The following is a 16363-nucleotide window of genomic DNA, read 5'->3' as shown; positions in this document are numbered from 1 at the left end:
TCGCGCATCGTTTTCGGCCGCTTGGAAGGCCGGCTTGCTGTGGGGGAAGGATGGTGCGGCGTGCCGGCGAGGTGGGGAGGGCTGGGTGGTGGCGACGCGGCGTGGGGAGGAGGGAGGAGAGAGAAAACGGGAGAGAGAGGAAGACAGGTCGGGCGCGCGGCGGAAGGGATAAGAAGAAACAGATTCGACTGGTCCGATTCGATTCGGCCGGTCCGATTCGAGATACAAAATTTTAAATTTTTTACTCTACTTTGGGACCGAAAACGAGGCCCAAAAATTCTAAAAAATTCTAGAAAACTCAGAAAAATTCGTAGAGTCCAAATATATTTTTAGTTTTACAACGTGGTCTTTAAATTAATTTTTAAAAATCATCAAAATTTTATATTTTCTGAAAATAGAACCCGATTTCTAAAATTTGAAAAATTTTAAATAATTTCCTAAAATTCAAATAAAATAAAATATTAATATTTACTCATAAAATAATAAATTTAAAATTAGGGGTGTTACAATTAAAATTTAAAATTAAATCATATTTATATCAGTTACTGTTAAATAATTTATCTATTAATGCTAGAAAATAAATTTATTTCTCATTTTTCTTGAATATTGAGTATCTCATTTCTCTAGAATATTGAGCATCTGACTTATTAAAATTTCTTACTTTTTTACCTACTTATAGCAATAATTTTATTGTTTTATACTTTCAAATTTGAATAATTATTTTTAAATTTTTTATTATGTTTTATTTTTTAAATTCATTATATTTATAATAATAAATTGTTTTTCAAATTTTTTTATTGTGCATATAATTATAGGCTATACTTCAAAAATAAATATTTTTATAAAAGATATAGAGTTTAAAAATTTAATGAATAGAATAAATAGATATACCATTAACCATATAATTTTTCAGTGATTTATATAAAAAAAATGTTATTTTTAAAAAATACAAAATTTTTTTATGGGAAAATTAAACAATCAAAATTTTTAATTACTAAGAAATAAAAAAAATTCAAAATTAGAATAACAAACTTAAGACTTCAAAAATAAATATAAATAATAAATTAAGAAATTATTATTATTATTATTATTATTATTATTATTATTTAAAGTTTTATTTTTAGCATATTTATTATTATAATTATTATAGATAAGCTATTTTTAATAATATATAGTCGTTTTTAAACACAATTATACTATAGAAAAATATTATATTGTTACATTTTTATGAAGGAATACTTAGAGAAAAATGATTGATAATCATTTTAGAAATAAAATAAAATTTAATTTAAATAGGAATATAATTATTTAAAATTTTAATAAAAATTTTAATTGTATTTAATATAATTAACGAAGAATAAAATTTTATAATATGATTTTGAAATATAAAATTTTATAAAAATAAATATTAAATTATGTATTAAAATAAAAAATAAATAAGTCATCTAATACGCGAGACAAATAATAAATTAATGATAATATTCAAACAATTTATATTATTATTATTATTATTATTATTATAAATTATAGTCATTAAAATATTTAACTTTAATTAATATTTATAATTTTATAAATATTAATATATTATTTCATTTTAATAAAAAAACTTTAGATGGAAATTAACTTAAAAAATAATATGCAACTAAATAATAAATAAATAATTAATTGTAAATATAAATTTAAAAAATTAGATATTAATAAATTATTTTACTTAATACTGTATTATGATTCAATTATATATTTATTTTTTAATTTTCTATTTTAATTAATTATTTTTTATAAAATTTTATATTTAATTATAATTAAGTATAAATATGATAAAAAATTATAAATTTATATTAATTCTAAAATTAAGAAATTTAAATTTATATAAATTTTAAAATTAATTTAAATAATAAAAATATAATTATAATTAATTTAAAAAATGAAATACAATTAAGACAAAACTAATATTTTCTCTTTTATACATTTACATATAATATAGATGTATTAAAAAAATTTTAGACCCAATATTTTAAATTTGAGTTGATATAAGTAAGTTTAATTTATGACAAAATCGCCCATATATGATTTATAACATTAGTGGCCCACATTACAAAAGATGGGCCCACTCAATGTTTTCTTCAAAATCATACACAATAAGCTATTATCAGAACATAGATCATTAAATTATACACAAACATCCTTTATGCTATTATAATTTGATATCAACTCATTCTATTAATGTTCCTCACTAGTTAACCTATGCGTAACGAGACACAAATAAAAATAAATTGGGTCATTAATTTAAATTTAAGCCCATATACTTTAATCAAATATAATTGATTAAAATATCCTCAATAATTTCGTTAATGAATTAGGCTAAATTAAAATAAAGTATTCTAATAATTTGCATTGGTAATGAACCAACACTTTTATTAATTATTTATTGATATTTAATATTTGATTTTAAAATTTTATTGGTCCATATTTTAATTACTCTTAAATTCCTAAAAAAAAATTATCAATTTAATTCAATCTATTTAGACCCTGACAATTAAACCACTAATCCAAGAGTAATTGTAGGGGCATGAAATGTCTTTTTGCCTTATTTTTACTATAAAATTCACAAATGCAGTACCACGTTTGGCCCAAGGCGTTGACAGAAACCACGAAAAGAAACCCTAGACCCTCCTGAAGTTGCATCAACGCAAGCTGCTCGGTTCGCTGAACGAAGCCTGTGGACTGGATTGCTCGCTCCACACCAGTCCGTTTCTCTACTCTTGCTCTCAGCTCTTTCGGTACAATGTCGTCAAAGCTCCACTCTCTCTATCTCTCTTTTTATCTTAGGGTTTTGAGATGTGAATTTTTTATTTCTACCAGTCTTGATAAGTGGGTGCTGCTGTCTATCCCCTTTTTGCTTAGCTGAGACTGTAATTGCTTTGGAGTTTCTTGTCAATTTCTGGGTAGAATCAGCATATAACATAATTTTGAATGAATTGTTGTTATTGTTCTGAGATTTTTTTATCAGCAACTGGTTGTGATTGTTTACTTTTTTCTGGGTTGTCTTATTGTTTTGATATCAGTTTGGAATGCCTGAATTTTAGTTTGGAACAGTAGGATATCTGCAATGATGAAGATGGTGTTCCCATTTGGTTTTTGGGGATTAGGAATGGGAATTAACTATTCATTTCCTCATTCGGTTGGATGCCCCTAAATGTAGGGAATGTAGATGAGAAATCATGAATAAGAAATCCGTACATGATTGTCATTCTCGAATAGTGGTCAAGGTATTAGAAATCAGGATTCAGAATGTCTCCTCATGCATTTCCATGAAGAGAACTTTAAAAATTAACTTGCTTTCTGATCATGGGCATCTCTCTCTCTCTCTCTCTCTCTCTCTCTCTCTCTTTGCAATGTAAGTAATTTTCTACTTAGAGGACATTAGTGGATTAAGTTAACAGATATGGTCAAAGAAGGATTCTTGATGATAAACGAGAGTTCAGTGAAATTGAGCGTATTGCTATATGAGAGCCATATTCAAAGGCACTCACTTTGATTACTCAAGCTCAGTGATAGATGTACCTGACGCTAGTTTTCATTTATTGCTGTCTTGCATATGGTATTATGGTTGTTGCAAAATGATTTTAAGTTTTGGTAGCAGATGTATAAGTATCATAGGAGGGCACCCAGATTCATATCAGCTACATTGGGTATTACTATTTCTTTAATTAGTATTATGAAAATAGGGAATTCCAGTATATTATCAATTTAGGTTATTCCATAGCTGTGCTTAGTGGCGGATCCGCATTGGGAGAAATGGTGGCAAGTGCCCCCATTGATCCCCACCCGTTTCTGTAGATATTTATCTTTTTTTGGTTGAGTAAATATATAGCCGCCTATATATACACACATATATAGCTATATACACAAATTTTGCGCTTAGTGATAAGTATTTCTGGATCTGCAAAGCACCAGCTGTGCTAATAAATAAAATTTCAGTAAAAATGACTACACAACTTATATCTATCCATTATATATTGAACGCTACAGGCCAAAGTTTTCTTGATTCACATCATGCCTGTGTTGTTTGTCAATAAAGCTCTGCTCTATTACCAAAAGAAAAATTTAAATGACAGGTTGACAAAGTAACATGTCCCCCCTTCTCTCCCTGAAGATGATTTGTTTTGGAGTTTCATTGTTTGACAAAAATTAATGGAACTGGGGGATGCTATATCTATTTTCCGGGATTTTTTTTCTTCAAATTGTTGAAAAAGAGAACTGAGCAAGGTGAATGCATAAATATATGTCAAGCTTACCTGATCTCATGACACAAATGCTTTCTTTATGATAGATGACAAGCGCTTGGACAAATTTGAGCTTTGCAATCATACATAGGGATATAGAGAGGGAGTGGGAGAATCAGGGTGGACTAATGGGTATTATTTTTTATAAATGGAGATTGTTGCTCACCCTCAGAAGAACTATACGCCTGCAAAAATTCAGGGGAGGATGAGGAGATCAAAATAAATTTCAAATTTATTATAGCTTTGGAGCATCTTGGAGCAAATGAGCAATGGAGCTTTTGGAGCACCGCTCACATGGAGGATTGCTCACTTGGTTTGCTTCATAGTTTTTGGTTTTGCTAATTTCACTATCGTCAGAATGCTGATGATAAATGGATCAGGAGTGAATGGAGTTGCTGTATTTCTGAAAAGTTGAGGAAGTTTTTCTCTATTTATGTGATTGATTTGCTCTTTGCAGTGAAAGCTTTGCTATATTCCTGTGGTAGCAGAAATGAGTGGCCGCTTTTCTCGGACAATTTATGTTGGCAACTTGCCATCAGATATAAGAGAAGGGGAAGTTGAAGATCTATTTTACAAGGTTTGATTTGAATGCTTTATTTGCAGTATTTAATTGATGTTAGATGAACAATAAGGTTCATTCATTCTGATGAATTGTATATAATTGATGTTATATGAACAATAAGGTTCATTGTTATGAATATTATATGGGTATTCCTTTCTCATTTTGTGCTTGAGAAATAATAATTGTGATTTCTTACCCATAATAAAGTATTTATGTATGAGTCTGAAGTTGGAACTTCACTGAACATCAAAATTATTATCTTTTCGTTATCTTCTATCATTTTTAAACATCAAAAGATGTGTTTACTGTTACAAAATTCACACTTTTCTTTACTCACATAGATCATTCTTGACCTGGTGGACAGAGTGTTTTTGATTTGTAGATTCCTGGTAATAGTTAGCACCTGATACTAGTCTTAGTAATTATGAAAATAAAAATTTCTGGATATGATTCAATTCAGATAATATTTGCTATTCTTCTTCTTCTTTTTTTTACCCCAAATTATTTCACTTCGTTTTGCATATCTTTACAGTTATGATGGTATGGCTAATCTCTATGAATGTAACTTTCTTTTTAGTATGGCCGCATACTGGATATTGAGTTGAAGATTCCACCTCGTCCTCCTTGTTATTGTTTTGTGGAGGTAAAACTCTTACACTTTTGATTGTGCATACACAGAGAAAAGCTTCATTTCTTTCTAATTCTAAGGAAAGATGGGAGAAGCAAGCATTTATTTTGGATTACTGTTTGTTTGTTTTGCAGTTTGAGAATGCTCGGGATGCAGAAGATGCAATCAGGGGTCGTGATGGATATAATTTTGATGGCTGTCGTTTGAGGGTACTAAGTACTTCCAACTTTTTAATGTGTGTTCTCTATCTGGTTTCCATTGTTGGTTTCTCATTATTGTTCACCCAGGTTGAGCTTGCCCATGGTGGTAGAGGGCAATCTTCAAGTGATCGTCGTGGTGGCTATGGTGGTGCGAGTGGGGGTCGGTATGGCATCTCACGCCATTCAGAATTTCGAGGTTTGTTGTGAGAATATTAGTTTCTTGCTAGAAGGATTGACAATGCTGTGCAAAGATACTTGTCTGTCTTTGCGTACAGTTACTTGTAGTTTTATTCTGAACTTCAAAGTTTGCGTATTTGATTGCAGTTATTGTTCGTGGACTCCCATCTTCTGCTTCCTGGCAAGATTTGAAGGTTTGAAAACTTTTGATTTTCAACCAACTAGCACATTGTTTTTGTTTTAGCGTATTTGTTAGCTGATCAATAAAGTGATTTCAGGATCATATCAAAAGCGGGTGATGTGTGCTTTGCTGAAGTTTCTCGAGACGGTGATGGTATTCCTTTTTACTAGAGTAACTATTCATAAATGTGTTCATATTTTAGCATTTTTTATTGCAATTTACTGGAATTTATTTCACGTCCTGCTTTTTGTTGAATTGAATTATTCTGTACTAAACATTTAATGAGCTTTGCACCTCATATTCCTAACTGAAATGGCACTGTTTCTTCCTGTTTATTCAGGGACTTTTGGTATTGTTGATTATACTAATTATGAAGACATGAAGTACTCCGTAAGTTGTTCTTCCTCCAACCACTCTTACTTAAACTAAGAGTTGATTGGACAGGGTGTGTGTGTGTGTGTGGGGGGGGGGGGGGGGGGGGGCTACTAGTTGGGTTTTTTTTCATTTTTTTTCTCGGTTAAATAATAACTGACTTGAGCTTCTGTTATGCAGATTCGGAAGCTGGATGACAGTGAGTTTAAAAATCCTTGGGCTAGAGCTTATATTCGGGTAATCATTTAATCTAAAATTTTATTGGTCAGCTAGAAGTTAATTCTTTTGGCCATCCCTGCCCCTATTCTGGACTATTATAAATATTTGCAACAAGGAGGCGTTAAAGCTGGCATGCTTTTTGGGAAACAAACATAACTTACTGTCTGCTTGAAGATGATTTGGGCATATATGAGATATTATTATTGTCTGAAGGCTTCAAATAAAAGTGCATTCTGAATTGTTCCTTTATTTTATTTTTAATATGTACCTTTACAATTACAGGTGAAGAGGTATGAGCGTACTCCATCAAGGAGCCGTAGTAGAAGCCGCAGCAGAAGCAGGAGTCCAAGAAGGAACCGAAGGTGTGCTTGTGTTATATATGTGCATTTCTTTAATGTGTTTTTTAAAAGCTTGTTTGTTGAAATTAATTCTTTAAAATTTTATGGAATTCATTTATAAGTACATGGCTAAAATACCAACAATTCCCAGAATAAATAAAATACCAAAATATAAATTATTTCCTAAATAATAGAAACCTAAGCATCCTAATAGAAATTGTAATAGACAATTTGAACTCAATATTTTCGTTTCACGATTAAAAACAAATCAAAATAATTCCTAAATCTTCTTTTACTTGACTGCATCATTAAGCTTGGCCCAAAATTTATTAAAATTGATAGAATTTGTAAATGAATTCTAACCTAATGAAGTTGTACCCCTTGCTTGGAATCTAGAATTTTACAAGAATTCAATTTAATTGATTTCTTTTTAGTCAACTCTCATGTATAGAATGAAATAATTCAACTATTTTAAACATAGAAAAATTTTTCATTTTCAAAGAAATAGAAAGCAAGTATGATAGTGTGAGAATTCAATTGAATTCTTTTCTTACAAATGATTTATTTCAAATGCAGCCATAATATTTACTTACAAATGAATTCTTTTTCCCCTCGTTTGGTAATTAGGATTTTATAAGAATTCATTCTCAAATTTGGAAGCCTAATAGGCGAAAGAATTCAATTCTTGTTAACTTAAAAAAAATCATTTTAAAATAAATAGAAATTATGCCAAAAATAATATTAGTATGTGAGAATTGAATTGAATTTTTTTTATTTTTTTCCAAATGAAGCCTTTATAAATTTCATTTGCAAATCAAATGAATTTCATGCTCATTTGGTTCAAACACATTGTAACTTCTTTTGCCTGAGTGCTTCAAGCCTTGCTATCTTCTCGTACAGTAAGTCATTGGAACGATCGCCATCAAGATCAGTGTCAAAGTCTAGATCAGCATCACCTGTTAAATCACCCAGGTATTCAGAGTTGAGCTACAAATTTGGTCTCTATTTTCTGTTTCATTTTCTCCTTTTTACAAAAAAAAAGTTCTGTATTTATTTCTTATTTCATTTTGTGGTCATGGAATAAGCAGAGCAAGGTCAAGGTCAGCGTCAGGATCTCCCAATGGTAAATGACTCTTGGTGAGGAAGGAGATAGATCTGAAGGTGGCTGAATAATTTAAAATTCCAGTGAAAATTCTTCATGGCCTGTAAGATGGACTTAAGAGGAAATTTGACCAGATATTGCATGGGATTATTACATAAAAATGTCTTGTTGAAAAACTTAGAACTAGGTATTGAATATTTGGCGTGATCATTCTAGTGTCAATTCGTGGAACTACTGCATCGTTCATTTAATTGTCCTTTTCCTATTAAACTTCAGTTTATCAACTCAGATTGCCATCTCTAGAATCATTCTAGTGAATGTTCTGATTTGATTTCTTCTATCATGGAGTGTTGGATGACTTTGTCTATTTGACATGGTATTTTGTGGTGCCTACGTACTCATGATGTGTGTAGGTATCAACTGGTTTGAAGGTGTTTATAAATACTTAATATTTATAAATTAATTTGTGTTTGCAAATATTTAAAATTTTAAGCAGTTGTTTTTTGTTAAGACGTTCATATATAGTTGATGCGTTTGGTAAAAAAGTAATTTATAAAGAAATAATTTATAAGTATATTATTGAAATAATTAAAAATATATTAAATTATTTTCTCAAATAATAAATTATATTAACTTCAATATTTTATAATAATATTATCGAAATATATTTCAATTATATTGTAATATAATTTAGTTTTAAATTAAATAAGTAAATATTTGACATTTTATAAAAATAAATAAAAATTAATTTTTAAATTTATTAAAATTAATGTAAATAATTTATTTAAATTAGTGTAGGAAAATAAATTTTTTAAAATGAAAATGAGAATTATACAATAAACATATATGGTAAAATTATAAAATTAATTAGAAATAATATATAAAATATTAGATCAAATTAACTTATCTTTCAAGCACTGAACTAAAAATTTGCTCTCTTTCAGCTTGTATATTTTTCTTATAATTTATAAGCTTTAAAAATATTTTAAATAAACAGATTAGTTTAAAATTATAAATTAATTTGATCAGTTTATAAGTTAAGATAAATAGAGTTGAATTAGGAGATTAAAAAAAAACTTTTTTTTTAATATTATTTTAAGTATTTAAAAAATACTTTAAAAATTATTAGTTATTTTAAAGTTTTTATAATTAAAATATATTAATTATAATTTTAGATTATTTTTAATACTTTATAATTAATATATTTAAAGGAATATTTAGTTGTAACAATATGGCAAGTAGACTCTTATTGATATAGAATAGACAATTATTCTAGTTTCGGCAGAGGAGAAGTAATGTTTTTCATTATTTTCAAAACTTCATAATTTTTTGTTATTTAGTAGGAGAAGAGATTTTAAATATTTTTACATTTTTTTTTTCAACCTATTAAATTAATGAGTTGCGAGCAAAAAAAAATACAACCCATTTATGAAAAATATTTCTGTTATTTAATTACAATGTTAAATTAATAATATATATTTATTTTATATAAATATTTTTAAAATTTTTTAAAAGAAAAAATTATTTTCAAAAAAAAATAATTTAATTTTTTTAATAAAAAAATATTTTTTATTAATTTAAATTTTTAAGTACCTCAAACATTAAAAAATATGTGAAACAAACCGAACCTTATATTATAATTTTAAAACCTCTTCTCAAACAGTCTTAAAAAGAGTTTAGAATACAGGCATCTATTGGGCCCTTTTGCTGCAGGCCGAAATGCTCCACTGGGTCTTCCTTTCGTACCACATTTCAAAGTCAAAACCCTAGACCTATAAATATAAGTTGATATAAGCCCCATTGCATCTTAACCAGCCTCTACTCTCTCCCTCTACTTCTCTATTCTTTTAGGGTTTTTTGATTTCTGCTCAAGAGTTTTCAACAATGTCCGCCGGAGAGATCGCCTGCACTTGCGCTACTTTGATCCTCCACGATGATGGAATCGCCGTCACTGTAAGTTTCTCCCTCTACGTTGGCTGTCGGTTATTCTTTTTCATGGTTTAATATTTTTGCTTTGGGGAAATCGTTGAAAACAAATTTGTGAAATTCAGGCTGAGAAGATAGCTACATTGGTGAAGACGGCCAACGTAGCGGTGGAAGCGTACTGGCCTAGTCTATTTGCCAAGTTGGCGGAGAAGAGGAACCTTAACGATCTTATGATGAACATTGGTTCTAGTGGCGCTGCTACTCCTACCATTGCTGCTCCTGCTGCCGGTGCTGGTGGTGCCACTGCCACTGCTCCTGCTGTTGAGGAGAAGAAGGTTTGCCCTTTTTCTCTTTAAGAAGCTGCTATTTTTTCTTTCATTTCATTTTACACAGATAATGATAAGATCCATAAAATAGATGAGTTTACTTTTAATTTATGCAAATCTTCTTGTTTTACAGGAGGAGCCGAAAGAAGAGAGTGATGAGGATATGGGATTCAGCTTGTTCGATTAGGTGCTTTCACTTATCATAATTATTCAATTTTTCCTTGCAATTTGAGAACTAATCCAATTGGGTTGTATTTGGGAAATTATTTTTTTAGAACTAATTCAAGTAGTTAAATTTTCGATTCTGTTTTGAATTTGTTTGGCTTGAATACTGCATTATTCCTTTGAGAGTTGCAGTTACATTTCTCAATTGTTGAAGGCCTATTACATTCTCTTAGACTTCTTTTGTTTAGGAAGTTGGAAAAGCCCTCTTTTCAAAGTATTCTTTTAAATATTGATAAAAAAAAATTAAAACAAAGATGTTTAATTAGAAATGTTTAATATTCTTTAGTTAATATATTTAAAATATAATTTTCAATAATTTTAATAATAATGTTAAATAATATATTTTTTTTAAAAAAATATTTTCCTTAAGAATAGTCCCATTATTTTTTTAATATTTTATAGATATACTTTATAGTTTCAATAAAATTTTATATATATATATAAAACAAAATTTATCTTTAATATTAGTCAACTATATTAAGATGTGAATAATATTATCATTTAATTAATTAAAATAAATAAATTGGAGTGCATTAAAAAATTTAGAGTGCACCACACCCAAATGAATACCCAAGCTGTTTCACCCAATACTACCAAGAAACAAAAAGCAAGGGCTTCACAATCAGCATCTGAGCTACACATATTTCCTAAAATACAGAGGATTGAAATTATTAAAAAAAAATAAAAATAATTATTACCTTATAACTTTTAATCTTATTAATATTATTTAAATATTTTAAAAAATTAAATTAATTTTTTATCTCTTTAATATTTATATCTTCTTGTCTAATAAAATTTTGACCTTAAAAAAATTAGGTTAATAATTACACTTTTTATTAATTAAAAGTACAAGAAAACATTTACCAAATACATCTTAAGTAAAAAATATTTAACCAATGACTAAGCCACACAAAAAAACTTCTTGATCAAGCCTATCTTTATATGAGAGTGCAAATGAATTGAGCTAAACTAAGCTTTGAATTGCTTAATTCCCCTCTCTCTAAATATACCACTTACATGAACTTCAATAGAGAAATTGTCACGTATATTAAAAAATAATAAAAAAAAAATATTAGTTAGTCAACCTAAATATATACAATTTACAGAATATTACTTTAAAATCTCAAATTACAGTCATAATAAAAATTACCCATTATTAAACTCCTTAATACATGCAAATAAACCTATTTTCTATCACCATTTCATAATGAAGCGTTACTATTAATGTTATTTTCAAACAAAAAAACACAAGCACAAGATATTTTACTCTTATCAGAATTGAATTTAAAACGAAAATTATATTTTTAGAAAGTCGTGTATGCTGTATCTCCCACCAAACTTTATGTTGCCTAGTCATATGATGCAATAGACCTTTTAATAAAAACGAAGATTTCCCTCTTCTTATGTAGAGCACTATTTTCAACTAAATTTAGGAGGATGGGTTAATCCTATACTATATAAATATATATAAATTATTATTTACAAGAAAATATATATATATATATATATATATATATATATATATATATATATATATGTTGGCTCGGATAAGAATTTTAGCGACAACGCGTGGTCCGCGCACTCGTCACTGTCGTGGCTTCTTTTTGCTTTACGATGGGATGGATAAGGTGGATAATAGAATTTTGCCTATATGCCAAGCATGCGTTCCTCTCTATTTCCCTTCATTCCTCTACTCATTTATCCTCGAACAAAGATTATTATTATTATTATTATTATTATTATTATTATTATTATTATTATTATTATTATAAATTTTATATATTTATGTTTTATATAATTAACTTTAATTAAAACTCAGGATATAAAAAAATTTATTTATTCTTATTCCTTGCCTTTTCTTTCTTCTTTAGATATATATATATATATATACCGTTCTTTACTTCTCTTCGTCCTCAAGGAAACTCAAATTCTCTTTGCTTCTCTTAAAAAAAAAAAAGAAAAAGCATTTAAAAGGGGAATTGCCTGGTAGAAAAAGATAATCTCTTTCAATTGAAGCTCAAATGGCCATGGGGATTACGTGTGTGACAGTACCAGCTATTGCTGCTGCTGCTGCTGGGCTTTATTTCTTAGGAAAAACCCATTCCAAAGCTCAGGTAATTAGTTAATTCTCTCTTTATATGCAGATAGTCATGCAGTTTTAAGCTAAAGTCTCTGTAAATTTTGAATTTGTTAAGGAGGTTGGAAGTGGAATGCAAGCATGTATAGCAGGTATGGTGGGAAAAGTGAAGGAAGAGATGAAAACTAACACTGAGTTGCCAAAGTTAGCTCCTCAATTCGATGGCCTTTACTGTTTTGAAACTTTCATAACTCAATGATGATGATGCCTGCCCAATGATTCATTCAATTCTTTCTTCTTCTTCTTTATCTGTTTATTTATTTGAACAATGTGAATTTCATTGCAAAACGCGTCAAAAGACATTATGTTAAGCCAAGGGTAAGCCACCTAATATTTGTTTCTTTTGCATGGTGTATTTTGGAGCCAGATGGTTTAGGTTGTGATTATCCCATTATTTCTTAAGGAAAAATTATGTGTCTGATAGAATTTTATTAATATTATTTATAATTATATTTTTTATTATTTAATTTAAATTTAAGGTTTATATAAATTTAAAAACTTAAAATTTAATTGTTTATATAATTTTAGAGTTTATATAAATTTAAAATTCTTAATTCTATTTGTATTTAAATTCTATTTAATTAAATTTTTATTATAATATAATTTATAATAAAATTTTATAAAAAATCTCTATATTTTATATTATTTATAAAAATATGAAGATGTTTTATTTATATGAATATTTTTTTAATAAATCTTAATAGATTTCTATCTCTATCTTATAATTTTTTATGTAAAAATATTTTAATACAATTATATAAGAATTTACATAAAAGAACAAAAAAAAATAACTTTTATCAATAAATATATAAATTTTTTTTATTAATATTTTTGAAATTTTTTTAATTTAATTTCTTATAAGTATTTTTATTTTTGCCATTATTACATCAAGTTTCATAATCAAATGATTATTTTTTTTAACAATTGATTATCAAATCTTAAGCGTCCATAATTAAATTTATTATTTAAAAATTTATTATTTTGTTTTTTTTAATCAAAAATAGCCATATTATTATTATTATTATTATTATTATTATTATTATTATTATTATTATTATTATTTTCAATGGAGGATACACCATCACTACACGTCTATATAGGGCCAACCTGGTCCCTTGGCCCTAGAATCACCAGTCTGGTTCTGATTCTAACCCAGAACCAGACCATGGCAGGCCGTACTCCTTTGTCATAGAATCTAACGAGAATTGGTTCAAATGTATTCTCATTTGACAGAGACATCGCCTGAAGAAAAAAAAGAGCATCCCTTAAGTGTTTGAAAAGATGAAAAAAACCGTAGTCTTCAACACTCAATTTACTATCTTTTTCCTATATTTGCAAACTTTCTAGCTACGCCAAATATAAATGCCTTGGTTAAGAGTCCCCTATCAATGCTGCAAGCAAGGACAAAGACCCCACCAAAAATTAACCACTTTGGTATCTTCCTGCCCAAAGATCTGTTGGATGAAGTTGCTGCTGCTGCTACCTTAGCCTCTGATGAATTCTCATTGACTGCCAAGGATCTATGGAGCCCTGAATTTATTTTGGTAGTGATTTGAGCCATGAATGCAGGCCGAGAAAGTGGAACACCAGATGCTCTTGCTTTCTGGTATGCCCTTAAGCCAGGCTCAAACTTTTTGACAGTTCCCCACATCCCATGCTTTACTCCAAGCTTTGCAATTTCCCATGGTACACCCATTTCTTCGTGATGGAAAAGTAATACCTCACAGGCAATCAAACGGCCATCCCCCATTCTTGATTCCACTATCCAAGTTTGATGGAGGTAAATTAGTTATTGCTCACATTACTAAGTGTAGGGCTAAATATGATAAAAATAATTTGAACAATTAAGTAGCATTTCTGCACAAAACAAATGTTATAATACTATCTAATCTACATATCCATTATATTTAGAAGATGTAAACCACCTGCTCGAATACACCAACTTGAGTAGTAGAGATCGACACGTCTGGGTTTAGCTCGCCTTGGTACAGATAAGCAGGGTACTCCCTGAAATGTTGTATGTGGTTACTTAAGTTGAAAACCAAAAGCTGAACCATCATAACAATCAAAAGGCAGCCTCAGGAAGGGGAAAAGGAAAATAAATGGAAAGGAAAAGTAAAAAAGCCATAGAAAGTGAGATAGCAGATCAATTTTTAATTCTTTCTCATAGTAAAACAAGTCTTTTCCATCCTTATACTTTCACTTCAAGTATTTTTTGCTTACAGTGTTTGCCAATTCATAATCCTAAATGTTTTCTTTGACAAACATATCTCATACTAGTCCTTTCTTATAAATTTTCTTTTTACTTGTGAAACTAAGATGTCAAGTTCATGAAACCTGAGAAACACATAACATCTTCAGCTCTTCACTATGATAAATGCCAAAAGGCTTCTTTGCTTTGTACCTCCTCATGTGTAGCAAAATTAAGTTTTTCATGTTTATTTCCCAAAAAAGTGATATAAATACTAAATAAATGTATTTATAGCTATCATTCCTGTAGTTGAATAATTTGTAAACATCAAAGAGCAAAGGTTACCTTTGTCACACAGTAATAAGATCCACCCGACTCCCATATTCGTCGGCCTATTATGTATTCTCTGTCACTGCAGAAAAATGGAAACTGCAGCAAAGTATTGGAAGCAGGTGAGAACACAAACTAAAGACAAGCTATTAATTAATTAGAGAAGATGGAATGGAAATCCCTACTTTTCTAATCCATTGCACAATCATAGTCCCAGTAGTGAGACACTCATCTATCATAGCAGAATATGCAAGCATGTCATCCCAAGTTGCCCGAAATTCATCATCCCAGAAGAAGTCTCGCACCATCTCTGGTGTTGCATTCTCAAACACGGTTCTAGTTTGATATTGAGGCGGACCAGTCTAATAATCAGTAGGAAAAAAATATCTACTTCACAAAATGGCATATATCAAAACTCAAAACTAGCATCCAGTTCTATGAATGATTGTTATATCCAGAATTCCACTCAAACACAATCTGAAGATGAATAATTCCACTTAATTTAGATTCATCATTCAGCTACCTTTTAAACAAAAGGGGGGGAAAAAAACTTTACCTTGGGTTCTCTCCTCCATGCTTGACACCTCATACCAGGGGTGGAGCAATCCATCATTTGTATCCATGTAGGACCTCCATCTTTCATCTCAATAAGCTGGCATAAATGTTCTAAATCCTTCTCCGTCACAAGATTGGCAACATTAGATTGTTCTTCATTCTGCTGTGATGGGCTAGACAAGAACAATCAAGTATTGATTATATTATTCCCAGTTGCATCAAACATAGTAGGCTAGTACATAATTTGTTGTGCTGATTATTTTAGAGCACGTTTAGTCATCCCAAAGACAAAGGGTTCCAGTTAAATTAAAACCAAGCAAGTGATTACTCAATATTTCAAAAAGAGGTCTGAAGTCCAAATCTCAAAATTTCATGAAAAGATTAAAGCAAGTACTTCTGAACACGTTTATGAAACTTTTATACATATCTAAAATTTTCTTTTTGTGTATTGAGAATGAAAAAGTAATTAGCAGATAAGTCCAGGTACCTGCAATTTTCATATTCTGAAATGGTTAGTGAGGTTGATTTTTTGTCAGCAGTATTATAATCATGACACGGTTCATCCTTTTTTGAACTGATCATGAATGAGTTAGAACATGAAGCCGAAG

At 29.2% G+C, this 16363-nt stretch overlaps 2 protein-coding genes, 1 long non-coding RNA gene and 1 pseudogene across 3 annotated transcripts; 3 read left to right on the top strand and 1 right to left on the bottom strand.

Annotated features, from left to right (window-relative positions):
• The first annotated feature begins 2785 nt into the window (after nucleotides 1-2785).
• LOC131177570 (serine/arginine-rich splicing factor SR34A-like) lies at nucleotides 2786-8405 on the top strand (annotated as a pseudogene).
• A 1448-nt stretch (nucleotides 8406-9853) lies between these two features.
• On the top strand, nucleotides 9854-10622 carry LOC131177571 (60S acidic ribosomal protein P1-like). Its single transcript, XM_058142611.1, has 3 exons — nucleotides 9854-10018; nucleotides 10117-10326; nucleotides 10451-10622. The coding sequence occupies exons 1-3, from the start codon at nucleotides 9950-9952 to the stop codon at nucleotides 10502-10504; spliced, it is 333 nt and encodes a 110-aa protein (XP_057998594.1). The 5' UTR covers nucleotides 9854-9949; the 3' UTR covers nucleotides 10505-10622.
• A 1805-nt stretch (nucleotides 10623-12427) lies between these two features.
• LOC131177573 (uncharacterized) lies at nucleotides 12428-13105 on the top strand. The gene is made up of 2 exons (XR_009146990.1): nucleotides 12428-12656; nucleotides 12738-13105. It is a non-coding gene; the product is annotated as an uncharacterized LOC131177573 (long non-coding RNA).
• A 779-nt stretch (nucleotides 13106-13884) lies between these two features.
• On the bottom strand, nucleotides 13885-16337 carry LOC131177572 (uncharacterized). The gene is made up of 6 exons (XM_058142612.1): nucleotides 16243-16337; nucleotides 15757-15928; nucleotides 15386-15562; nucleotides 15216-15299; nucleotides 14605-14686; nucleotides 13885-14440 (listed from the first exon to the last, which is right to left on the bottom strand). The coding sequence occupies exons 1-6, from the start codon at nucleotides 16335-16337 to the stop codon at nucleotides 13995-13997; spliced, it is 1056 nt and encodes a 351-aa protein (XP_057998595.1). The 3' UTR covers nucleotides 13885-13994.
• Nucleotides 16338-16363: the final 26 nt, after the last annotated feature.

Source organism: Hevea brasiliensis, unplaced genomic scaffold (assembly GCF_030052815.1).
Source record: "Hevea brasiliensis isolate MT/VB/25A 57/8 unplaced genomic scaffold, ASM3005281v1 Scaf587, whole genome shotgun sequence".
Lineage (NCBI taxonomy): Eukaryota > Viridiplantae > Streptophyta > Magnoliopsida > Malpighiales > Euphorbiaceae > Hevea > Hevea brasiliensis.
This window is presented reverse-complemented; position numbering and strand designations above follow the sequence as displayed.